The 23,964-nt window shown below is 47.6% G+C and overlaps 3 protein-coding genes across 4 annotated transcripts; 1 reads left to right on the forward strand and 2 right to left on the reverse strand.

The window, feature by feature from the left end:
- Positions 1-261: 261 nt before the first annotated feature.
- Positions 262-1,597, reverse strand: LOC100840988 (2-oxoglutarate-dependent dioxygenase DAO). Its single transcript, XM_003579915.4, has 3 exons — positions 1,176-1,597; positions 765-1,083; positions 262-674 (listed from the first exon to the last, which is right to left on the reverse strand). Exons 1-3 carry the CDS (start codon positions 1,508-1,510, stop codon positions 432-434), a joined length of 897 nt encoding a protein of 298 aa, XP_003579963.1. The 5' UTR covers positions 1,511-1,597; the 3' UTR covers positions 262-431.
- Positions 1,598-12,858: 11,261 nt separating this feature from the next.
- Positions 12,859-17,666, forward strand: LOC100841291 (F-box protein At1g70590). Of its 2 annotated transcripts, none has more exons than XM_010241722.3 (4): positions 12,859-13,523; positions 13,836-13,969; positions 14,699-14,881; positions 16,965-17,666. In XM_010241722.3, exons 1-4 carry the CDS (start codon positions 12,956-12,958, stop codon positions 17,040-17,042), a joined length of 963 nt encoding a protein of 320 aa, XP_010240024.1. In that variant the 5' UTR covers positions 12,859-12,955; the 3' UTR covers positions 17,043-17,666. The 2 variants fall into 2 exon arrangements, with proteins under 2 accessions (XP_010240024.1, XP_003579964.1); XM_003579916.4 differs by lacking the exon at positions 16,965-17,666 and adding an exon at positions 16,352-16,928 and having other exon boundaries at positions 12,863-13,523.
- LOC100837848 (copper methylamine oxidase) lies at positions 17,038-23,914 on the reverse strand. The gene is made up of 12 exons (XM_003581305.4): positions 23,392-23,914; positions 20,786-20,895; positions 20,402-20,707; positions 20,051-20,163; positions 19,612-19,942; positions 19,303-19,518; positions 18,979-19,215; positions 18,647-18,832; positions 18,292-18,432; positions 17,657-17,925; positions 17,488-17,569; positions 17,038-17,361 (listed from the first exon to the last, which is right to left on the reverse strand). The coding sequence occupies exons 1-12, from the start codon at positions 23,591-23,593 to the stop codon at positions 17,239-17,241; spliced, it is 2,316 nt and encodes a 771-aa protein (XP_003581353.1). The 5' UTR covers positions 23,594-23,914; the 3' UTR covers positions 17,038-17,238.
- Positions 23,915-23,964: the final 50 nt, after the last annotated feature.

The following is a 23,964-nucleotide window of genomic DNA, read 5'->3' on the forward strand; positions in this document are numbered from 1 at the left end:
TCATAAGGTGTTTGAACAAATGGGAAAGACAAATGCTGATTTTTTTTTAGGAAAAACAAATGATGATTCAACCTTAGAGATGCCACCGCTTTGCAACTTGCACATCACACCGGTGGAAACGGCCAATAAAACGTCGACCGATCGTCGCAAAACGTTGATGTGAAACCGGTGGCAATTTCCTCCGACCAACGAGTTTAAAGACCGTGGCACGTAACCGTGGGTACTGGGTACGCCTTGCTCGCGCAGAGTACAAATCTCGCATGACCACAATTTGTCAATTTGCATTTTTGCAAGTCGTAGCACAAGATTTTATTGATTGAAACCAATGACAATTGGCAGCTTTACTGGGAGGATTCAGCAGTAAACAACAGCTCAACATCTCAGTTATAGTCTCGAGCGCCTTGCCCAGATAAACAAACCCTGTGGCCAAGTCACGCCGCCATACGCGCGAGCGCCTCGCCGGCGCGCTCGCCGGTGGACAGCCGGAGCTTCCTGTACTCGTCGTAGTTAAACGCCCTGTACCGGCGAGGGTGGTCCGCGTCCACGAACGCCTCCGGCGTGCACACCCTGTCGTCCTTGGGCGCGAGCAGGAACATGGCGATCGAGATGCGCGGCACCGCCGCCACGCACTGCACCCGGTGCTTCACGCTGTGCAGCCTCCCGTTGCTCCATGCCTGAAAGGAAACGAGACGGGCGGCTCTGAGCACCGGACGGCATCGAGAAATTCGCCAAGAATAATTCCAGCTGAAACGAATCGACTGTACCGTGCCGACGTCGCCGATGTTGACGAGGAACGAGCCGGGGAAGGGGTCGACGGGGACGAACTCGCCGGCGGCAGGGTCCAGCACCTCGAGCCCGCCGACGCAGTCGTCCTCCTGGAGCACGGTGAGGAAGCCGGAGTCCGTGTGGATCTGCACGCCCGAGGAGCCCACGGTGTCCTCCGTGTAGTTGTACCTGTTCATACGGAACTGGCACGGCCAGTCCTGGAACGGGTGGCCCTCCAGCCCGAGGCTCGCGGCCACCTTGCCGGCCACGTCCACGATGAGCTCGTGCATCTTCTCCGCGTAGCTCTTCACGGCCTCCCTGCGGCAGATCGTGTTGGTTTTCAGATCAAATTTGAAGGATCCTTGCTCACTCCGATGGGGAGTACCAAGAAAGGGAAGGTGCGATGCGACCTTGCGTGGGGCGGCGCGTCGAGGCGGGCGCAGAAGGCGTCGACGTCGGCGGGGACGGCGGCGTCCCAGAGACCGAAGGCCTCGTAGAGCGGGTTGGCGGCGCTGGGCGGGACATAGCCGCTGCCAGCGATGATCTCCGTGTTGCGGCGCTTGGCGTCGTCGGGGAGGTCGAAGAGCGCGCGCAGGGCGGCCTTCATGTCGGCCTGGAGCGCGGCGGGCACGCCGTGGCCGAACACGCGGAAGCAGCCCAGGCGCTCGCACGCGTCCCGCAGCCGCGCCGACTCCTCCGGCGCCGCGCCGGCGAGCCGCAGGTCGATCACCGGGATCTCCACCATCCGGGCGCTGCTTTGCTGATTTGGGGGCTTGCGTGCGGGGCTTGTGGGTTGTTGGGGGCCGTGGGGGCCGGCTCGGTGATTCGACGGGGGGGATTTGTATTAAGAAGCCGGCCGTGAAAGGGACGAAGGGGGGGGGGGGGGGGGGGGCAGGGCGGCGAGCCGCGGCGCCGCTTGTCGGGAAGTTCTCGCTCAAGCGTGCAGCACGACGCAACGGACTTGGGGGCTCTGTTGTCAGGTTGCCCAGAAAATGGACCGACACACGCCTTTGTTCGTCAAACACAGAAACGGATGATGTCTCCAGCTCTTTCTTTCGTTCCACCTGCACGGCTGCACAATTGGCTGCCTTCTTTTTTCTTATTTACCCGATCAGCTCGAGACTGATGCTACTCGTTTCATCACTGCAAAAGGAGTACACTCTTCAGCGTTTGCTATTACGGGCAACGTGTTGTAACTTGTTTGTATCCTAGCAGCCTCTCTGTCTGCCTCTCTCGGTGCATAAGAAAAATAAAAAGTCCAATAGCTCACCTAACTCTCTTTTTTATCGGGCAATAGCTCACCTAACTCAGTTCAACATGAGTGTGATAGATATGCATTGGGATGAAAGGAGGCTTCCTATTATGCGGGGTCACGTAATTGGCAACTTTTTTGCCATTTTTGGCAACTTTTTATTTTCTGTTTGTTGAGTTTAATTTTTTTTGAACTTTTACATTTTATTTTCTGATTCGGAGGTTTTAAAATTTTCAGCTTTTAATTCTTTAACCTTTCCATTTTGATCTTCTTTTAACCTTTCTATTTTTATCTTTTTATTTTGCAGAAAAAACAAAAAGACAAAAACTTACCTTCGCCAGGGAGGAGGCCGCCTTCGGTTCGGACGCTGGTGGCGGCACGCGGGGGAGCAGCGCGGCGACGATGAGGGCGGGTCAACAAACCAACGTTCGGGGCCTTATCCCAACTGAACGCACCCTGATCGGGGGTGCCAAAACAACCCATGGTTGGTTCTGGCTTCGTGTCGTACAGTTCAATATATAATGGGGAGTCTCGGTTGCAAACGTGGTAATCTAGTTCTGGTTTTGCCCACCAGTCGAGCTCCCAATACCCCAACAAACCAAACCGATCTAGGAAGCACCGGCGACGATGGAAAGGCCGGAGCTAGTTGCTTGCGTTCTGGGGCAGTGCAGGTGGCGACCTGACAGGACCAGGAGTATCTCCAGAACATCGACCTCCACTGCTGCTACTACGTTACCTCTGCGTCTAGCCATTTCAACCTCCATAGCTCGTATGAACATCCCTAGTCTCCTCTCTCTTTATACTTTATCGATGACCCATGCATGAGTATATGTTTATCCTAGTGATGCTCAAGACCTAACAATATCTTGCGATAATTGCCTATATTTTTCGAGTGAATTCCTTTTCTACCCCCTTTTTCAATATTTTTACACTCTTTCAATTTTTTTGACACAAGACACCACATTTAAGGGAATTTTCAAAATTATATCGCATTTAACCAAACGTTTGCCACTTAATTACCTCTTTTAGCAATTTTTCCCAAATCCCACACTCTATGACAAGCGGGGCCCACTTTTCAGGCTTATGTGGCATGGCATGCTGGCCTTCGGGGTCGAACCGACCTGGTTCGGGACGGGTGCGTGCCGGTTCAGTCCGGTTCGAGACAGGCCCACACCAATTACGGGTGCACCAGCCACCAGGCTTCATTCCGGCGATGTAGTCGGCATTTCCACCTCTATCCGACCCGATCGGATCGATCGCTGAATCGGAGGTGACGGGGTTGGCGAGTAAGGCAGGGAGGAGTCACAGGACGGCGTTCGCATCGCCGGCGACTGACTTGAGAACCGGTTTGTATTCCCCCACGTCCCTGTATTCCATCGACAGGTTCCTTGGCCTACGATTTTAGGGCTACCGATCTCCTCTCCTGTCCTTTTAATTTAGCCGTATGTATGAGATGAGGTTGGGATTCTTGGATCATGGACGAGGGAGAAAAACATTCTGTTCATACGATGGGGTATGGTGACTGCATGTAGGGATAATTTGGTGCCGCAGTCACATGTCCGCGTGGGAGCTGACGCCCTGCAGCAGGAGGCGATGAGGCAAGGGTCGACCTGGCAAGGATCCAAGGGCAAGACCCTGACGGAGGAGGAGATGAGCCTGATCAGTTGACGTGAAGAAAAAGAGAAGCTGTTCCAAGCATGAGGTTCAGAAGAAGAAGAATCCTGGAGGTTGTGATGCTTGTGTCTGCTGTTCTGTTTCAGCTCTGGCTCTGAGCGATCTGGAGCATCGCCTGTAACGATTGCATCAAGACTTAGGCTATAGGCCGGCGCCCCTTTTGCTTTATTTGTGTTTCTTTACCTTGCAGACCTTAATGTGCGTGCGTTCTTGCTGCTAGTCAGCAAGTGCGTTTAAAACTCTGTGTGGGGTGAACATAGTCAACATACTCTGTTCCGTTATTTTGATGATGGGAATCCGATGGAAAGATCGTTTGGAAACCAAAGAAAAAGGAAACGATCTGTTGAGACGCTTCCGTGTAGTATATTGCGGGCCGGCAAAGCGGACAGGGCCGGGCCGCGTAGCCCAGTGGGTGAAATCCAGGTGACACTGCCGGTTCGGCTTCAAATCAAATCTACCTGAGGAGTCGTGCACGACCAGAGCTTTCCGCGATTACCGATCGTCAAATAGAAATAACCACCACCCCGCAGATCCCGATCGATGTGCTGCTCGACATCGTAGAGCGCTTGGACGTCGCCGCCGTCGTCCGCTGCGCGGCAACCTCCAAGGCGTTCCGCGGCACCATCCTCGGCCCGGCCTTCCGCCGCCTGCTCGCCCAGCGCGCCTTGGGAGGAGGCTTGGACCCGGCGCTCCTCCTCGGCGTCTCTTTCCACAGATCGTACGTCAATGCCCCGGTGCACAGGCAGCACAGCGCCGTCCTGATCACCACACCGTCCAACCCGTCTAACTGCGTCCGCCTCGGCCTCTTCGGATCGTTCCAGCCCACGGCGTCCCGCGACGGCCTCCTCGTGCTCCGCCGCGACGCCATAGATCAAGCCACAGGCGAGGCCCCGGCCGTCGAGCTGTGCGTCCGGGACACCCTCACTGGCCGTGACGCGGTGCTGCCGTCCGTGGCGGTGCTGGACGCGTACCCGGTCGCCTTGCTCACCGTCGGACGCTCCTCTTTCGAGCTCCTCGTCGTGGACGAAAGACTACGATTCAACACTTTCTCGTCCAGCGACGGCCGATGGGGCCACCTCCGCCAAGCCACCCAGCATACACACTATACAGAACGACGTCCTGCTTGGGCCAGGTCACCCGTCGTCATCGGTCGCACTGTCTACTATTCTTGCTGGTCGACGTCGCAGATTAGCCCCTGCTCCTGCTGGGAACGCATCCTCGCTCTGGATACCAGCACCGCGGTAGCGACGGTTGTGGACCTCCCGCAGCGATGCTTCTCCGGAATGATGACCAGCAAGAACCACGGGTACGTCCTACTGGCCTCGGTGCAGGGCCGCCTCAGATTGCTTGTCGCGGAGAGCTTTCGGATATCGATGTGGACGCCGCCATTGGAGTTGGACTCGGGGGCAGCATGGACCCGACAGACGGTCATAAACAAATCGGAGATCCAGAGGCAGACGCTCTTGGACAGCTCCGTGTACGGGCCTGTTGCTCTAAGGGGGCTCGGGGAGAGGAGCGGTGCCATAATCCTGCAGCTGCGGTCGGCCAAGGGCACGATTATTCGACTTGACCTGGGAACAAAGGAGCCACTGGCTGTTGTACTTGAGAAGCAGGGAAATACCAGTCTCGAGCACTCCTATTTGCATGAGATAGATATGTCCTCTCTGCTTCAAGCAATGAAATCTTTCTAATGACCTATATTTTCTTCTTTCTAATGAAATCTTGAGCTGCCAAGTTCAGTCATGGTTCGTTCACTCACCAGGAAAGTTCTAACTGACTCTGGGTTACTTGGTTTATCTTGGCCTCTACAAGAAGCTCAACTAAATTATGGAGTCTCAAATGCAATTATTTGGGTGCACTTGCATAATCTGAATACAAGTAACTGGAGCACAACTATTTCTCCAATAAGATTCAGTTTAACTCCTTTCGGTACAGATTGACCAAAAGCTCAACTAGATCCGTGAACCTCTTGTTGGCCTCCTAGTTTCTAGTTATGCTACCCTGAAAACAGAATATAAGCTACAGGAACATGCTATCTCTTTAACAAAGAAGCTACAGGCTACAGCTGCTTACTCTCTGATCTCAAGGTAGTGAGGTTCAGTTTAAGCTATTCTTTGTATTTTAACAAGATTAGTCGGCAAACAAAGCACAAAAGTGCAGAGAAACCATCACAAATCAAAATCAATCTATCAATAATGTTTCTAGATATATCTTCTCTGTTCTTGTAGTTATTCACTTATTCATGACAACAAACAGAAGACACAAAAACAGACATTGCCTCCAGGTGAATTATTTCTTGGAGTATCATTTTATGGGTGGGCATATGCTTCTACAGAAACTTAAACACATGCACATATGCTACTCCAGTGCAACCATTTTTCTGACCCAAAAATTTATATGCTTGCCTGAAGCTATTCAAACCACAGTACAGATCAGTCCTACTCAACATGCATGCAAGCAGGGCACACATATATAAAGCAACACCACCTTAATTCTAAGCGGATTTGGTGATCAACAGCAGTTCTCAGGTCAGAGATAAGCTTGTGTACTAAACATATATATTCTCATATTTGTTTTCTTTAGTAGAACTAATGATTTTCCAAACTGACACAACTTGTTATTGAACACAAGGCCTGAAAATGAACTAACAGAGCTCCTGTGTGCAAGCATACACTGATGTTATTGAGTTCATAAAACCATCCAAGTGATTACTTACAGTCATACAAAAAAGGCATCTATTTACACAACAATCAATTAGATACGGCAGCAAGTTTTGTTTGTATAAATAACTATCTACAGTCACAGCGTCTTTTCTGAACGTAACATGTTGTTGCTCAAGTAACTCCCTTCTTATTTCTAGAACTGAACTGTACGCCAGGGTATTTAGTACACCTACATACCCAGTTGTCATAATTTATGTTCCAAACACATATTCTTAATGGCAAAACAAAAAGAAAATACATACCCCCTTATATCAAGATATAGTACAGAACTAACACATAAGAATATTTCCATTATAATGCTTTGATTGAGATTGAAGTCTTTTGCCTAAAAATCTTGGAAATAGTCACACCCGTTAAATACACAAGTGTTTCTACCCACCAAACAAAGAGTTCAAATGGATATGAAAACGAATTACCGTATACAAAGAAGCTCCCGATAGAAAAAAGGGGTCCCTGCCCTAGCCGCTGCCACCTAGGCCTTTAGATCAATCTCTGTCTCCCGGTCGGCCCTACGCCCCTGCCTCCTCTACGCTTTGTGCTATCGTAGGTTTTCAAAAATTAGAATTTGGTCAACCGGCAGCGGCACTATGGTGGTGATGGTGGCACTGTGCGGATCAGTAATTAGGGTTTTCCCGATTCCTCATCGACGATGTTCCTGCCCTTGGCGTTGAGGAGCGCGGGCGACAGTTGGTCGCTGTTTTTCTAGAGTGGTGGATCTGGTCTTGTGTTTGTGTTTTACAGGTCGTTTGCGTGTATGGATTTATTGGTTCCTTTTCCAATCGGCGAGGCTCGGCCAGCTTCGGCCTCATCGTGGAGTTATTGCGGCTAGGTCTTCTTGGATCCGTCTGGCCAGATCTGGGATGGTCATCCAACCCTCTTCGTCGTTTTTTTCTCCGGGTCAGTGGCCTGTTTCTCAGATCACTGTCGCCGGCATCTTCTGGCTCCGAACGATGACTTTTGTTTGCTACGTCAACAACGTTTTCCTGGCTCCGACGTGGTTTGTAGGTCTAGAGGCAGCATCGAGCTTCGCTCATGGCGCGCCACTGGCGAGTGCAGGAGGAAGACAATGACTTACAAAAACTTGCGTGTAATTTTTTTACTTCAAAAATGGTTCCGTAAGGATTGGTTGATTTAATATAGGGTGCCACTACCGCGTGACGCCGTGCGTTAGGCAGATGGCGCGACGGTCTGGCCGGGGTGAACGAGGCTGATTGAGCAGCTTGCCTGGTGCTTCATGTAAACTTTAAATTTCTAGCTTTCAAACCATCCGGTCTAATTAATATTTGTCTTCACCGTTTTCTTTGTTTCGAAGTAATCTTGAAAACGAGATATATTTTGACATATAGTTTTTACTCGTAAACCTATGCTATCACCAATTAACTTATAACTTATAGGGTTACCATCCTTGTTGCTACGAAGTTACCACATGTCAGCGATTGGTTAGTTTAAGAGACTACTGGCATTTATTGTGATATATATATGTGTTAAAAATTGAGTATTTAACACATTTGCATGTGTATCAACAAAGTTATAGGAAGATGCTACATCGCTGACACTCCTAGCCAATGTCGTTTGTTCTATAAAAGAAGTTGTCATCATAATATTGATGTACTTACCACACGTTTGGTAAAAAGATCCCCAACATAGTCATGATGTAATTGCCATGCTAGTTAGTATAAGTTGCCACCACGGTAATGATGTACTAACTAGACTACATAAATAGTTATTGACAATGGTACTAATGTATTTTTTTTCGTCTTAAAAGTTTATCACCGGATAATATATCAAGTTGCCATCCCTCATATTAACAAAATACCACATGATAATTTTATGCAAACTAGAATGGTGATTTGTACAATAAAGTTAGCATCCCATAATATATAAAGTTACCACCCGATCGATAATATATCAAGTAAAAATACCACGTGGCAACTTTATACAAATACGATGATGACTTATGTACTAATGTTACCATATTACAATATACGAAGTTACCACTAAATAATATATGAAGTGGCCGCTATGTTAGTAGCACAAATTGTCACCCTCGTTAAATCCAAATTGTCACCCATAATGAGCGCAAATTGCCACCCCATTTAATAATAATGAGCACAAATTGCCACCCCGCTTAATAATAATGAGCACAAATTGCCACCCATGTGCCGAACCGCCGACAGGACCACCAAAGCTGCCCCACGAGGCGTACACGGAACGTCACAGGTGTGCTCGGCCAGCCACCCAGCACAGTTCTCCGCCTCCCTGATCATGTCAACACAGGGTTCTCCTCCTCGATCTCGACGAGAGGACCCACAGGGACGAGCGGCGAGGGCGAGGGCGAGGGTGCAGGTATCACGTCCGGGAGTGCGTCCCCCACGCGGTAGGGAGCTGACGCGACGGCGCACAACGGCACGCAATAACAGACGCACGACGGCACGCAGAAACAGACGCACGGCAACAAAAGCGGCATGGCGCCCCCGCAACAGACGTGCAGCGGCGGCGCAGGCGGTCGCGGAGACAGCGCTCCGCTGGCAGCATCAGAGGCGGCAGCTTTGCACGCAACAAAAGGCACGCCCGGCCACGGAGACGGAGCTTGGCGACGGCAGGCACAGTCGGCCTGGGCACCGAGCGGCCGCTGCCATCGCGCGAGGGGATCGAGAGGCCAGCAGCGCGTCGCACTAGAAAGCTACCGGGAACATTCACTCCATATAATTAATTCCCGTATTTTTATTGCACCTTACGGTCTTTTTTTCACCTTAATTATGCTCTTGGCAAAAGAAAATGGAACAAATATGCATGCATGCAAGCCGCAGCAGCGCTCAGCGGCGTAAACGTTCACGCGCTATATTTCCTGTTTAATACTTCTCAAGTTTGTGAAAATTCGAATCTATCTAGACATAACTTAGTATATAGATGCATTCAAATTTAGTCAAAATTGAGACATCCTTTATTGGACGGAGGAATTATACGGTGTTTGCCTTCTCGCAAAATAAGACAATTACCGTATACAAGTCGGACATGCAATACAACTACGCTTGTGTACTACAACTACGGAGTACTCTGCTAACGCTCCATGCCCTATACGCACCGCAGGAGAACTTCAACTACTCCGTACATGTACGGACTAGTATCTACCCCACAGGGCTCCTTCGAACCTGACCACAATCGATCACGTGCGGAGTCCCATCTGATCCTTCGACACCTCATGGAGCAGGACGCGCCGCCCCACCGGCGCTGGGCCGACCTCGACGCCGGCGTCCTCTCGCGCATCGCCTACTGCTTCGACTTCAGGGACTACGCCTTCTTCCGCGTCGTATGCACCTCGTGGCGCTCCGCGCTCCCTCCGCCGGACTCGCGGCCCTTCGCCCCCGTATTCCCCGCTCCCGGAGACAGCAACAGCACCGACGCGGCGGGCCAAGCCCGTGTCCTTCGCCGCTTGGTGTCTCCTCTCCAGGGAGCGCTGGTCCCGCCTCGCCGGCCTCCGCCAGCCGTCGAGGCTCGCCCCCATCAGCCGCTGCATCGGCGCGCGCGACGGGTGGGTCGCGCTCGCGCTCGGCACGGCCGGCCCGGGGGCCGGCGGCCTGAAGGTCTCGCTCTTCAACCCGGTCACGGGCGCGGAGATCCCGCTGGACGCCTCGCTGTGCGACCTCCGCCTCGGTGGCGTGTACGAGCACTGGGCGCCCAAGGTGGTGTTCGCGCCGAGCCCCAGCGCGTGCGACTTCACCGCGGTCGGCATCTGCGGGCCCAAGCGACTCGCCGTCCAGCGGTCGTGCGGTGACGGCAAGGGCGGCTACATCTCCCAAGCGATCGACACGGACGACGACTTCATGCACGGGGCCTTCCTGGCCGACATCGCGTACCGCGACGACGGGGACACGGTCTACTGCCTCACGAGCCGCGGCGGCGTGCACGTGCTCCGCCTCAACCGCCGCCGCCGCCGCCGCGGGTGCTCGGCGAGGGCCGTGGAGGTGAGGCCGCTGATGGGCAAGGGCAACGACGTCTTCTTCCCCCGTACGACACCATCTCACGCCACACGGACGCCAAGAACCTGGTGCTCTGCGACGGCGTGCTGTACCAGATATGGAGGCGGCCCCGTGGCGCGGGCTCCGTCGACGTGCCCGCCGAAGATGGAGCATGGCCTCGGAAGGCGATACGCATCCAGGAGGGGGACGTCTTCGTGCGGAGGTATGATCCGGGCCGCTGGCCGTACTGGGCCGAGGCCCAGGATCTGGGAGGCAACGCGGTGTTCGTCGGGATGAACGATGCGGCGGCCGTGCGCGGCGGGGATGGCGCCACGGCTCTGAGGGGCAACTGCGTGTACTACTGGGACAGACGGGCTGGGGGTGACTACGAGGCCGTTGTGTTCGACATGGCAACCGGAAGCTCTGCGCGGTGGCTGCCGGCAAACGAGGCAGTGTCGAGCCCGCTTTGGTATTTCTTGCCGGCCGGCCGGAGGCACGTCGAGCCGACAACCGAGGAAGACACGGGTTTGGAAGTTCCATGCCCTGATAATATTACTGTATAAATAGGAAACAGATGCATATTCCTATTCCATCGAGTACTCAGAAGTGATTCGAACTTTCAGTCAAATTATGTTTCGAGATTCCGTCAACCTTTCTATTCCTGCATCCCATCATAATCCATCGAGCAGTACTCACTCTGTCCAACAAAAATTGTTTCAAGTTTGTCAAAATTTGGATGTATACATGATTTAGTGTATAGATGCATTCAAATTTAAGTTAAAGTTGAGACATGTTTTGTTAGACGGAGGAAGTACCAAATGAGTTCATACATACGTGTGCCTTCTCGCCGGGACGTTGTTTATGTGTCGTCGCAGTCGCAACGCTGTCCTAGTGTCCTGCATAGCATTGCTCCAAAATTGATCATCTTCTGTAAAGGAGTAAGTCGAAATCGAACATCCACCTCTTATAATCCTTGAAATCAGAACCCTTAATTTATTGTTCCCAATTATCAGTGACCTTAAGAACGTATACAAACAGAGATTTCAGGCCTGGCCACGGTCAAGCTTCGGGTAATTTTATTTTATTTTGAGAATCACCTGTAATCAAGCCTCGGATAATTGAATGACTATTGCCAAGTGAGTTTGGTGTGTCTCGCGAAGTGAAATGACTGGCTGAGTCGGCCCAGTCCACTTCAGCATGTCTTTCTCCTTTCTCTTTTGTCCACAACTCCTAAGGTTTTGCTTTCTTCTCACAGCGGCAATGGAAAGTAGCAAGTGATCGTGCGGCGACTAAACGAGGATTGCAGCGGAAAATAAAAAAGAAGGTAACGGTGCCACTGTACGGCTCTTCTATTCGTCCTTTTAACTATCACGGTCGCGACGTAAAATAAAATAAAAACAATGGTTCCTCCGTACTACTCATCTATTCGTTCGTCACTTCTCTATTTCCCTAGGTTTTTACTAGATAAAGTAGGGTTTATGTGGTGGGAAAATCACAAGATTGCTACTTTAGTTTGATGGTTAGGCTTCTTTTAGCTTAATTACACATGAATGACTTAGTGTAGTTACAATTTAGGTCGCTCTGATTAATCAGGATCTAACCAAAATGTTGAATGAGAGATGTGTTCTCCAACTCTTCTCATTCGAATAGTCAGCACGTCTGGTAAAAGCAATGTGGCCTTCCAAAGCGAGTGTGGTAAGATAATCTTGATTGTGACCACATTGGAATTTTGGAACTGTAAGCTTCTTAAGGGCGCTAATGATGGGAATAGTAAGTTGAGGGTGCTAATTTTGGTGATTGTTTGATTTTAACCATCACTATAAGCAGGTATAGACTTTATTCTCTATAAAACTTCCTGAAGTACTGAATGCGGAGTACTCCCTCTTTTTGGTATATGAGACCCCATGCATTCTAATGGTATAATTTTTATGATATAAAACTCATGTTACATTAGTTAAATTTTCAATCTAATAGCGCGCGGGAGGCTGGGAGGCCACATACCGGAATGGAGCTAGTGGTAATTAGTATCCGTGATTTGCTAGGAAAAAAACGAGAAACGACATGTCAGTTATGTTACGCAGTTACGTATTCACGCGCACTCGTGGTTTTGACGCCTTCACTACAAACACTGATGTTTTCCTCCGGCTTCCTTTCCAACAACGGCACGGGTTCTTCTATTTTTTACTCACTCACAAACAAACACAGCAGGGTCTTTTTTTTTACTCCCGTTCTCACGAAGGAGAGCCGTCTAATTTCAGAGCACGTAGGGCCGGAGCGCGTGCAGAAACGACGAATTCGCTGGGAGACGCTGGTAGCAATCACCCCAACGGCCCAACCCAGCTGATCGCATCATCGCAACATGTCACTGTCGACGGGCCGAATGGGAGTGCCCACTCTGAAATGGACCCTACCTGTCATGCACAAGGCTTCACAACGACCCAGCCCACACCGCCGAACCCCACCGCAATCCATTGACCTCTCTCGCCCCCACACCGACTCGTGCACACCCACCTTTCCAATCCCGTCCTCCCAAACCGCCTCTCGCGAACGCGGGGGCGGCTCAACGCGTCCCCAATCCCCTCATGGACGCCGCGAGCCGCACCTGGCCACAGCCGAACCCCTCGCCGGCGCCCTTCTCCTCCCGCCCGCGCGCGCCGTCGGACCCCCACCGCCGCCGCAGGCGCCGCCACTCCAAGAAGCCCAAGCCGGAGCAGCTCCCTCCCGCGCCGAAGAGCGCCACCACCAGCGGCTCCGGCGCCGACTTCTCCGCCCTCCCGCCGGAGCTCGTCCACCGGGCGCTGTCCGCTTCGGCCGCCACCGACGTCGCGGCCGCCAGCCGCGCGTGCCGCGCCTGGCGGAACGCGCTGCAGCCGCTCCGCGAGGCGGCGGCGCTGCACGCGCACGGGCGCCGTCTCAAGCATGGCCCCACCACCTCCGGCTGCGACGGAGAGAAGCGCGATGTGTCCAGGCAGAGCGCCCTGGGCTTATTCCAGCGGGCGGCGCAGCTGGGGTCCGCGGCGGCGATGGTGGACGCCGGGCTGATGTGCTGGGAGGAGGGGCAACGAGGGAAGGCCGTGGGTTACTACCAGAGGGCGGCGGAGCTGGGGCACCCTGTCGGCATGTGCAATCTCGGGGTCTCCTACCTCGAAGGTATCGCGGATTTTTCTTCCTCGGGGAACCTTTTTGGTGGGTGCGATAGGATTTGTTGGCGTTCGATTTTAGGGGAATTATTGATTGCTCTGGCTCGTGCGTCTGTCTTTTGCTGGGTCTTTTTAACTAAACTCTGGGCCTCTTCCAGTTTGATTCTAAATTCTAAAGACTTGTAGTTAGTACCTACTCCAACTCGTAGTGGAAATACCTTCTAGGTTTGTTACATACTCCACTTGTTTGCAATTAAAATCTTCATCTCGAAGAATTATAAATTTTGAATTGACAATGCTGTCAAATCTCTTTATACTACAGCTGATCCACCCGAGGCTGAGGAAGCTGTTAGATGGTTTTATCCAGCTGCCTCTGCAGGCAATGTTCGTGCTCAGTACAACCTAGGACTATGCTTGCAGAATGGTAAAGGGATCAAGCGTAATCAACGGGAAGCTGTAAGATACCAGCTCTGTGTTACACACTTGTGATTTACAAATTGTCCCCAAAATTAAAGTAGTGTAAATTGCAGTTTGGACTAGTATTTGTGTCACTAGTTGCACTTTGCACCATGTATGCTCAAATCATGCACATAACATCAGTAGGCCCAATTCCTTTGCACTTTGGACCAGGTTAGCATGGTTGGAAGACAAATCTCTTTCACAGCTCCGACCCCACAATTCAGGCAGGCCCCACCATGGAAACCTCCACGCTAGACAGTTAGAATATGTATTTTGGCTTATGTTTTGGTTGGTTGGAAACAGGAGCAAGTTACAAATATGAATTTTAGACAGTCACATCACGACCTTTCACAGTGGAGCACCATTTGTGGGGTCACGGCAGTGAACCGGATGTGTCTACTAAACTGTGCTCACTGGAGTTATGTGCTCAAACATACATGGTGCAGAAGTGCAACGAATGTCACAGATACTTGTCAAAGTTATTAGTTGCTCTAGATGTATTCAGCCGTCGAACAAATTTCATTGTTTTATTTGTTTCTACTAGATATGCTTGTAGCACATCCATGTGAACTAATTTTGCATTCTACAACTCAGAATTGTATCACTAGGATCAATCATAATACACTAACTGGTGGATACAAGATTATCTGAAGGATCAATCATAATTGCATTCTTGCTTGAATGCTTGCCTTTGTATTACAAACTGAAAGAAACTTGTAAATGCAGGCAAAATGGTACTTGCGAGCTGCAGAGGGAGGGAACGTACGAGCCATGTATAACGTTTCCTTGTGTTACAGCTTTGGTGAAGGGTTTACACATGATCCAGTTCGTGCAAAGAAGTGGTTACAACTAGCTGCTGAATGTGGTCACAGGAAGGCTCTTTATGAGTGTGGTATCAAACTATGTGCGGTATGTCATTCCTTTTCATTTTCTCCACGGGAATGCTGTCTTGCCTATCTGAACTGATTCCTTAGTTTGCTGAAAATATTAGTGTTTGATCTTCAAATAATTTACATGTGGAGAATATTATTTTTTCCTGCATCCTGCACTGCTTGCTATTATATTATATACCAAGTGCATAATTGTTGTCCATATTTGTCAGTGTTGTAGTTTCTGTTGCTCAGGGTTGGAAGTCCTTGTACTGCATAGGTGCTGCTGTGCGGTCAACTTTCCTTCTTAGGACATACATGTAGCCATGCCATCTTTGTATCTTATTCAAAAGGGTTAATTGGATCTATGCCATTATAATTTCCACCGGTTGGAGATATGCCATTACAAAAACTTGACTTGGAGAAATGCCACTCTAACTTTTTTATACCTCTATTCATGCCATTTTGTCCAATGCCATCACGTATACTGTCTAAATACGTATATACATAGCACTATATGAACAAATTTTTTTCATCCCGAGTCAAACAGTTCTATTCCTCTTCCTCTTATTATCCCCCACGCGCTCCTCTATCCTGACCCTAACTTGAATGTTTGAACTTTTATAGATTTTTCTGAGAAGTTTGAATTTTGGGCCAAATTTGAATGTTTTGAACCTTTATGGCGCTTGGAAGACTCAAACGTACTGCTGAACGTTGTAAATAGGGGTATTATGGTAAATACTGATGTACACGTTGAAATACATGTATTTTATGAACAATAATTGGTCTTAAGTGGACACGATGGCATAGTTAGAGTTATAAGAAAGTTCGAGTGGCATTTTTCCAAGTAAAGTTTTTGTAATGGCATATTTCCAACCGGTGGAATAGAGAGTGGCATAGATCCAATTAACCCTCTATTCAAAAAGGAGACATGGGTAGACAGAACTTAAAGCAGTATAATAGCTCTGTCAAGATAGTTGTATTAAGTGAAATTTTAAAACAAACATGGTAATGAAGAGAATGTCAATTCTTAATTTTTTAGGTCAATTCTTAATTACACAAAGAGAATAATTACCACCAAATTTGGTACTCCCTCCTACCCATATTACTTGTCTCAAGTTTTCCCAAATATGGATGTATCTATGTTTAAAAAGCGTCTAGATACATGTAATATTTCGGCAAGTAATTCTGGCCGGAGGGAGTATTAAATTTCGGTAGCAAGCTTAATTGTGTGATATGCCATCAAAGTAGACCAACCATTCTTATCTTCCACTTTCTTGCTGTTTGGCACTTTGTATTTGTTTGGTTCCCTTGATGAAGCTGTGGATAATGGTTGAAAAAAGCACTAGACTTGTATTGAAGTAATAAGTAGTAACACAGGTGAGATGCACCACCATATGTTACATTGTTATACTATTATCGTTGGTTCTTCAATGTTAACTGTTAAGAGAGAGACGTGCATTTACTGCTTTTGTGGCCACCCTTTTGTGATGATGCATTTCTTATTTAGGCAGGAGATAAGGTCAGGTCTCTTATGTATCTAGAGCTGGCAACACGCCGCGGAGAAACTGACGCCTCACATATGAGAGATGTAATACTTGAATCGCTCTCTGTTGTGAATGCACAACGTGCCCTGTCAGATGCTGATAAATGGCGACCAAAAGCTCTCTATACCAGAAGATGAGTAGTTCATTTCCAAGTCAGAATTGGAATATACTCCACCTCCCAAAGGGATTAGGATGTATGTTCTTCACCATGGCCTTTTATTCTGTAAACCTACCCACCCCACAAAGGCATTCGGGAACCTTGGTCAAGTGGAAATTAAGGGCATGAAGTGGTGGAATGCAGCATAAAAGGGCTTGGTTCAGGTTGGCCTGAAGGCTGAACCGCTGCATATATGTAAACGTATAATCAGTAGAAATGCTTGGGTGGTATAGTATCATGCTGCAACGAGAGAAATGCTCAGGCTTGCAATGTTCATCTGTAAAAATGCCATACTGAGGAGTTTTTTTTTTTCCAATAGTGTATAAAAGTGGTGTGTTGTGTAATTGTATCTTGTATCTTCAATTGTCAGTTTCAGTTGCTTAGGGTGGTCATTTTACGCAATGCAAGTGAACTTGTAGGTCGTCAAGGTTCTTTTACCTCCATTCACCTATGAGGTCACGACAAATTTGCAACACGAAGTAAACGGCAGAAGATAGCAATCGAGTATGCATACAGACATCCGCCAGTCCAGTAAATGGCATTGCTCCTATCAACATTGTAGGTTGCAGCTCAATCAGTGCAGCAAATAAAGGTATTATTACAGAGCACCAAACAGACCACAACAAACCAAAGCGTTTGTGTTTTTATTGGAGCAATACTTATTTATTGAGTTCGATAGAGGAACTACGAAGCTCAGAGCTTGGAAACAAGGCCGCCGTTCTGGATGGCTTTAGGCGACTCAGCTTCTTTGGCATCGACATCAGAAGAGCCGGGAGGTACATCGACCGCAGGCGAGCAGTTGAAGAATCCATCTGGCTGCAAAGGAGAAAGCAAGCCTAATTTCAGTCCAGATCGAATAAACAATGGCAGAACCCAGCTATTTCAAATGGAAACTACGATGTTCCCTACAGCAGGAGGATTGAAAGGCTTGAAATGTAGTACCATGAGCATGAAGCCGATGCGTTCCACTGGCATGACAGGCCAGTCTTCCAGCCTTGGGATATGTGTGAGTCCAAATACATACCTGTAGATGTAGAATACAGTTGTAAGGATCACGAATTGTAAGCTGAAGAAACAATGCTAGTTGCGAGTGTATACAAGACGAATGTACCAAAGGACAATGTCGGTTTCCTCCAAGGGTCTATCCTTCTTGACCCAAGTAGCTAGACCCTCGTGAATGCGTGGATTCTGATTGGGGAACTCCCCTCCAGGGAACTTCTCGTCACTATTGTATGGTGTGACCCAGAGATTGTGTTTCAAGAACCCGGCTCTTCTAAGAAACTTTGCTTCAGGTAAAGCTAACGGCAAACAATTTGAACCAGGCACAAGCCTGTAACCAGTTGGTTGACCAGTACGATTTACAGTCCTTGTGTTCCTTACCTGATCAGCATGCGAACAAGGATGAGAAAGGAAAGATCAGTATGTTTGATAAGCTACCCAAAGGCCAAAACCAAAATAACGTACTCCTTGTTCAAAACATTTTTTATGTGAGTATATGACGCAAGGTTACATTTGAGATGTTTTCTTGTGCAACTGGTATGTCATACTGACATGCAATCTAACTAAAATCAAGAGGCATGCAGCTGTTTGATGATTGGAAGTCATATTTTTTTTTTGAGATACAAGCGATGTGACAAAATATGAACCTTGCAGTTATGCTCGATCTGTTTAATTGACTTATTATTATGAGCGGTTAAAAGTAACAAAATGCAAAGCTGTTCAGGGACAGGAAGAATCAGCTCTTACAATCCAATGTCGTGCAGATGAAGGGTCGCAATCTCGCATTGCTTCTAACTCAGATTTCAGAATTTTTTCCTCGGCAAAGAAAGCATTGTTGTGCACGTTATGTGTGCCTGCGCTTTCAACTTTCACATTTATTTCAACCACCTGCCATATAAACATGTCAAAAACACCATGAGGTTTCATAATTGCACACTGCATAGAAGAAATAGAAGATTATTTTACAGGGTGTACCCTGCTAAACTAAACCAGAGAGGACACAAGTTCTGTGTGCATACAGCAGGTTTCAGACGGAATGGGTTAATAATATGCCATACTATGGAGCTAAGATGAATCAACTTCCAATCAACAAAGGAATCACCTGATTATGAGCCTCGTTAGGTTTGCAATCAACAGCCATGTCCATACGGGCAATGAAGAAATGCTGGTGCACAGGTGCATACAGACTAGGAGCAATAGTTGTACCATATTTCCTTGACTCCCCAGGCATTAGAGCACCCAAACTTAGAATTCCAGTAAGTTTTACTTCAGATTCTATCTTACCATCCTACAGCCAGGAAAATGAACAAATAATTACATTACAGTGAGAACATGTGATATAACACTAAGGCACCTTAAGATTCAATAAAAGTAGATTCAGAGTTGAATTTCATGAATCTTATAACGTTTGCTATAATTGATTCAAATATATACCTGATAAAAGTGCCAGTAAAAACCATATTCATAGTTGGCAACTGTGCAGATAAATGACACAGTGAGCCTCCTTGATCGCCTAACTTCTGCTAAACCTGTTCTCCAATCTTGGTGTTTCCAAAGGATTCCATGGTCCTCCTCATGCAAACAAACACAATTCTCAATTGTTTCCACATGACCCGTAAAATTTGTGAAGTGTGCATCAAAATACTTTATGTAACCCAAGCAGTCACATCCCTGCACACACAAAAGAAAGGCAATAACATATAGTCAGTTCAAAGTTGTAACAGAGAAGAAAAGATCGCCAAGAACTGAGGAAATGACCTTCTTAAGAGAATGTGCATTTTTGCCAAGCCCATCTTCTCCAGCATCAAATGCATTCTTGCGATAATGTGGTTCATTTGGATCTCCATAAGGAACAACCATCTCAACAAAGCTCAGCCTATGAGCTATAGGCCGACGTCCACGGCTGCCATCAACATATGCAACAGAATAGATAACCAAACCCTCTTTAGGGGTGAAGCCAATGCGGAAGTTCCACTGCTCAATATCATTAAGAGTGTTATTAACTCTAAATGGCAATCTTTTTTCTCAATACTGGTATGATAGGTGAAAGATTAAGCAACCATGTACCTTCTGCCATTCCACAAAATAGCCATTAATACGGAAGCTTGGGCCCTCGGGCTGATCGATAATAAGAGGTTTCACATCACTTCGATCAACACCGCCTCTTGTTTCTCCAGGAGTGTAGTTTCTCAAATGATCTGGTGGGGGCAGAGGAACAAACTTCCTATCTTCAAATTCTATGACAACATCATTTTGCATATCAACAACAACATGGATCCCTTCCACAGGACGTGCATAACCATTCTCCATTGGACTATCACTCTCAGTTCGGCAAAAGATTAGAGGCCGGGCAAGTCTGCGACTGGGAGAATCAGCATCAGTGTAGTAGCCAGCACACCTGATGATTTATGAGCAAGTCCAAATCCTATTTTCAGTAAGATGGTCTAAGCTGAAAGAAAACCCACTATGAAAAATGCAACCAAATAACCTTTTAGCAATAACTTACCAGGCATCGACCATGACAAGCTCCATGTCATCCACACCTCTTCTCTTCATAGCTTCAATAAATGGAGGATAATTTTTCACAGTAGCTTCACATTCAGCATACTCCATGGCATCCTGAATTAAAAAATATATAATAAAAATGATGCATAAAGTTAAAAAAACAAAAGAGCTGACAGTTCAGGCAGCTGAGTAAACATATATAATTGAAAACTATGAAACTGTGACCTGACAGCTATAATCACATGGTATAATGATCACATGGCCATCACATACTACTACATGGACTAAATGATTGGCTTTTGATGAAATAGTTACAGGAAGGCAAGATACTAAACAAATTAAGTAGGTATACCATTGCGGGCTGAACATCTGGAACAACTGCAGATGATATCACCTTCCCTCTGTGATGTCCACCTCTAGTAGCTGCATGCACTTCAGATAATTCTACTATCCAAATGGTAGTCTCATTTGAATGTCTGTTGTAGACAACAAGCTTGGCCCTCCTGGGAGGCAACCTGCTTGGAATGACAGCAGAGCCTTTGGTTCTAGGGAGCAGTGAGGGTTGGAAAGGTGGAAAAAAGTAGGCATCAGCTAATGCTACAACATTTTTTTCTGGTTCCAATAGCACAGCTTCAACAAAACGCATGCTGTCTCGTTCCTACAATTTTACAATCTGGATTGTCAATATTCTTCAAGGTTGTGTGGAAAAGTAAATAAAATATTTTGTTAGACATACCTCAGGAGATTTTCCAGCAGCTCTTACAGTTGCAACAGCCACTGCAATTTCAGCAGCAGATAACGGGTCTAAAGGGTGGAATCTCTGGGCCCTTGTCATTATAGGAATCCCTGTATTTTTTTCTCACCAAATAGTGATTAGGAATGGTATGGATAGTAATGAAGACAGTTCACTTAAGAAATGGTGTACATTTCAGATAATAAGAATAGGGGCAAGTTGAGGCCAATTGAAGTCACTCAAATAACTTCAAACAAATTTCTAACACATCAGCAAATACAAGCTATGACTCTTTACTCTGTTTGTAGCTTGTAGGTTTGTAGGTTTTTTGTTTTTTGGTTGCTGTCACCAATTGGTGATCTGTAATTTACTCAGGTTATTTGGCCATTTTTTTCCTAACACAAAATGCCACACATAAATACAGATGCGTGTCCAAGAAATGAACATACAGATTTCAACAACATAGGTCAAGCATTGGTAATAGAAAACTTCGCAAGTCACGACTACGAGTAACATGCTCATGTCATTATTATAATGGACAAAGAGGCACTTGATAGGAAAATGGTTGTTGACCTCTCTCTGAAGCAACTAAATAAAACTGCACTGACATGGACCATACTGCATAAATGCAGGTCTTAAAATATTGTTCTATCCACTAATGTTTCATCTTGGATCTATCTGTTCGTTATAACAAATTATAAACAGAAATAAGAGAATATAGCATTGTTGTACCAACAGACTTATTCGCTATAAAGACTAAACCAGAAAAAGGGTACTCCCTCCATTTCTTTTTAGTTGTACATATAGCCAGTGCAAGTTTTCTCAAAATACTTGTATATTTAGACTTCAAAAGCCTAATAACTCACTGTGCTCTTACTTCTTCTAGGCAAACAATTTAATTTCTATCATCCTATTGGATAAAGGGAGGTAGGGCTAAGTAGAGAATGGAAGAAGATTGAATGCATGATTCAATGATTGGCATGGGAATATGAAGAGGAGGCCAAGTGGTATTTTGTCCCTTTGACTTATTTTGTCTCTAAAAGGCTGCATGTACAATTAATCTGAAACTGAGAAGCATGATTTAGTTAGACAAAGAACATGTTAGTATCGACAATGATCACTATACATAACACACAACTTAATGATTGACAGGTGTAATCTAATTCGAAGCCATATCTGCTGAGATATACCAGACATTTCTTCCGATCTAGTAAAGTTATGTCAGTATTCTAATGTTCTTTCGGAAAGATAAATGTTCAGCTGAAACTGGGTGACCCTTTTTCTGCCGGCAACAGATAAACTACAAACAAGGATCTGTCTAATACTTGATGACAATTTTAAATTATATGAGAAGTTCAAGGTTCATACATCCAGTCAGACACCATGAAAATCTACAAATTTTGGAGCATCTCGGTGAATTTTAAATGCCAGCCAGCATGACAATCACGAGAAGACAATCAAGTGCTGAACTTGCATGCACTGCAAAATTTCAGCATCCTCAAGGTATGTGCATTGCCAACCGTGAGGGCCAGGTGGACGAAGCTGCATGGTCACCAACCCCGTCCCAGAAACACTACTGATGTGAGACATGTTCATTTAGCAGCCAAGTAAAACAGACTACGGATAAGCTGATCATACAGTCTGTTCGACTTTCCCTTCAAAAAGTGGAACAGACTGTATGATCATCTTATACGTAGTGCCTGGCGCATCCAGAAAGCGTGAAATGCCAAAACTCTGCAGGCCCCATGACTCAAATAATCTAGAAGCTTATTTTTCCTCAAATATAATAATCATCTAGAAGCTTATTGGTGAGTCTACTGCGAACTAACATCATTATCCATATCCAGACACTTTCCCAGCTTTCCTATATGAAAACTCACCATCAACCAAAAAGTAGGGAAGAAACAAAATGATAACTGCTACTGGTGATCAAATAAAAGGTTTAAGCACCCAACTACTATTGAGCACAATAGCCATAACAGTAAACAACAAAACCGAAAAGGTCTGTGACAGCATGTCCCACAGTAGGCAGTAGGCACGCTCCATCACGTCATGTTCCCACGGTACACTATTGCATCAATGAACTAAATAAGGTAGTTTACGTAGAGTACAAAGCACAATATCCCTGCTGCAAGACCTACTCGCCGATCTAAATACTCGAATGCAGATACGATAACCATGTATGCGTTTTCCCTACAAATCACGGTTCGATTTTAATCCCCGCATTTCCTATAACTGGTCCCGAAACGATGACTGTCTGATCCTTTCTGCGTCTTCTGTTTGCATGCCTACGGGTAATCTAGAACATGCACTCTATACAAACAACACCACGGGACTATTACATTTCCCGCAGTCGCGTATGAGCTCACGAGAAATCGTGATCAACACAAACACGTCACGTGTCTTGCGCAGGTTTTGCCATCCATTTCGCTGACGCGCAGCACAGCACGCATTCCCATGACCATGACCCAATTAACCACGCCCGCTTTACAAAAATTGACCATATACCCTCGCAATTACGGATTAAGTCGCAAACAAACCCACGATCCAACTAGATGGAGAGAGCGAGAGGGGGAGAGGGAGGTGGCAATCCCGTAACCGCCGTATACCTTTAGAGGAGGCCTTCGCGGTTGTGGGCTGGACCGCGGTGGCGATCTCTTCCATCACGGCGCCGCCTCCGGCCGCCGCAGCGACGCGTTCACCGCGTGGGGCCATGGAAACCTTCCCGGGCGCGGCGATCACCCTGCGGGCCCCGGGGGCGTCGCGCGCGGGGCGGCAGCAGTCCGTCGCCTTTTCCTGAGCTGAGGCCATTGGAGCGGGTTCGCGAGCTGACCGTGTCCGTAGTCTCCGCCTCCGGCTCGCCGGTTCCCACGATCTGACATACAGCAGGCCTCCGCCTCCCCGCGCCTCACCCCTCCCCCTCTTCCGCTCACTCCTCGTCCGGACCTGCGCGTCTAGGGGTTCTGCGGGATCGGGCCAGGGTCTCGAGGAGGGGGCGTTCTCGTCGCGAGAGGCGAGGAGGAAAGGGGGCAAACGGGCGGAGGGAGGAGCTAGCCCTGGGCCTGGTGGTGGCGGTGGTGGTGGCTGCGGTGGGAAGAGGAGAGGAGAGGTTTGGGTGTTCTGTAGAGCGAGGCAACAGGGGATCACGTGCATTTATAAAAGGCGAGGGGAAAGGTGGCCGT

The sequence above is a fragment of the Brachypodium distachyon genome, chromosome 5, assembly GCF_000005505.3.
Source record: "Brachypodium distachyon strain Bd21 chromosome 5, Brachypodium_distachyon_v3.0, whole genome shotgun sequence".
Lineage (NCBI taxonomy): Eukaryota > Viridiplantae > Streptophyta > Magnoliopsida > Poales > Poaceae > Brachypodium > Brachypodium distachyon.

Bases quoted from the DNA above. Each gene is read 5' to 3' on its own strand.
- LOC100841291 (XM_003579916.4), top strand. From the start codon at position 12,956: ATGGACGCCGCGAGCCGCACCTGGCCACAGCCGAACCCCTCGCCGGCG. The intron at 13,524-13,835 runs GTATCGCGGATT...TTTATACTACAG, and splicing joins CGGGGTCTCCTACCTCGAAG to CTGATCCACCCGAGGCTGAG. The intron at 14,882-16,351 runs GTATGTCATTCC...TTTCTTATTTAG, and splicing joins GTGGTATCAAACTATGTGCG to GCAGGAGATAAGGTCAGGTC.
- LOC100837848 (XM_003581305.4), bottom strand. From the start codon at position 23,593: ATGGCCTCAGCTCAGGAAAAGGCGACGGACTGCTGCCGCCCCGCGCGC. The intron at 20,708-20,785 runs GTATGTCTAACA...GTAAAATTGTAG, and splicing joins CTGCTGGAAAATCTCCTGAG to GAACGAGACAGCATGCGTTT. The intron at 17,362-17,487 runs GTACTACATTTC...TCTCCTTTGCAG, and splicing joins GCATCGGCTTCATGCTCATG to CCAGATGGATTCTTCAACTG.
- LOC100840988 (XM_003579915.4), bottom strand. From the start codon at position 1,510: ATGGTGGAGATCCCGGTGATCGACCTGCGGCTCGCCGGCGCGGCGCCG. The intron at 1,084-1,175 runs GTCGCATCGCAC...GATCTGCCGCAG, and splicing joins GACGCGCCGCCCCACGCAAG to GGAGGCCGTGAAGAGCTACG. The intron at 675-764 runs GTACAGTCGATT...GTTTCCTTTCAG, and splicing joins ACATCGGCGACGTCGGCACG to GCATGGAGCAACGGGAGGCT.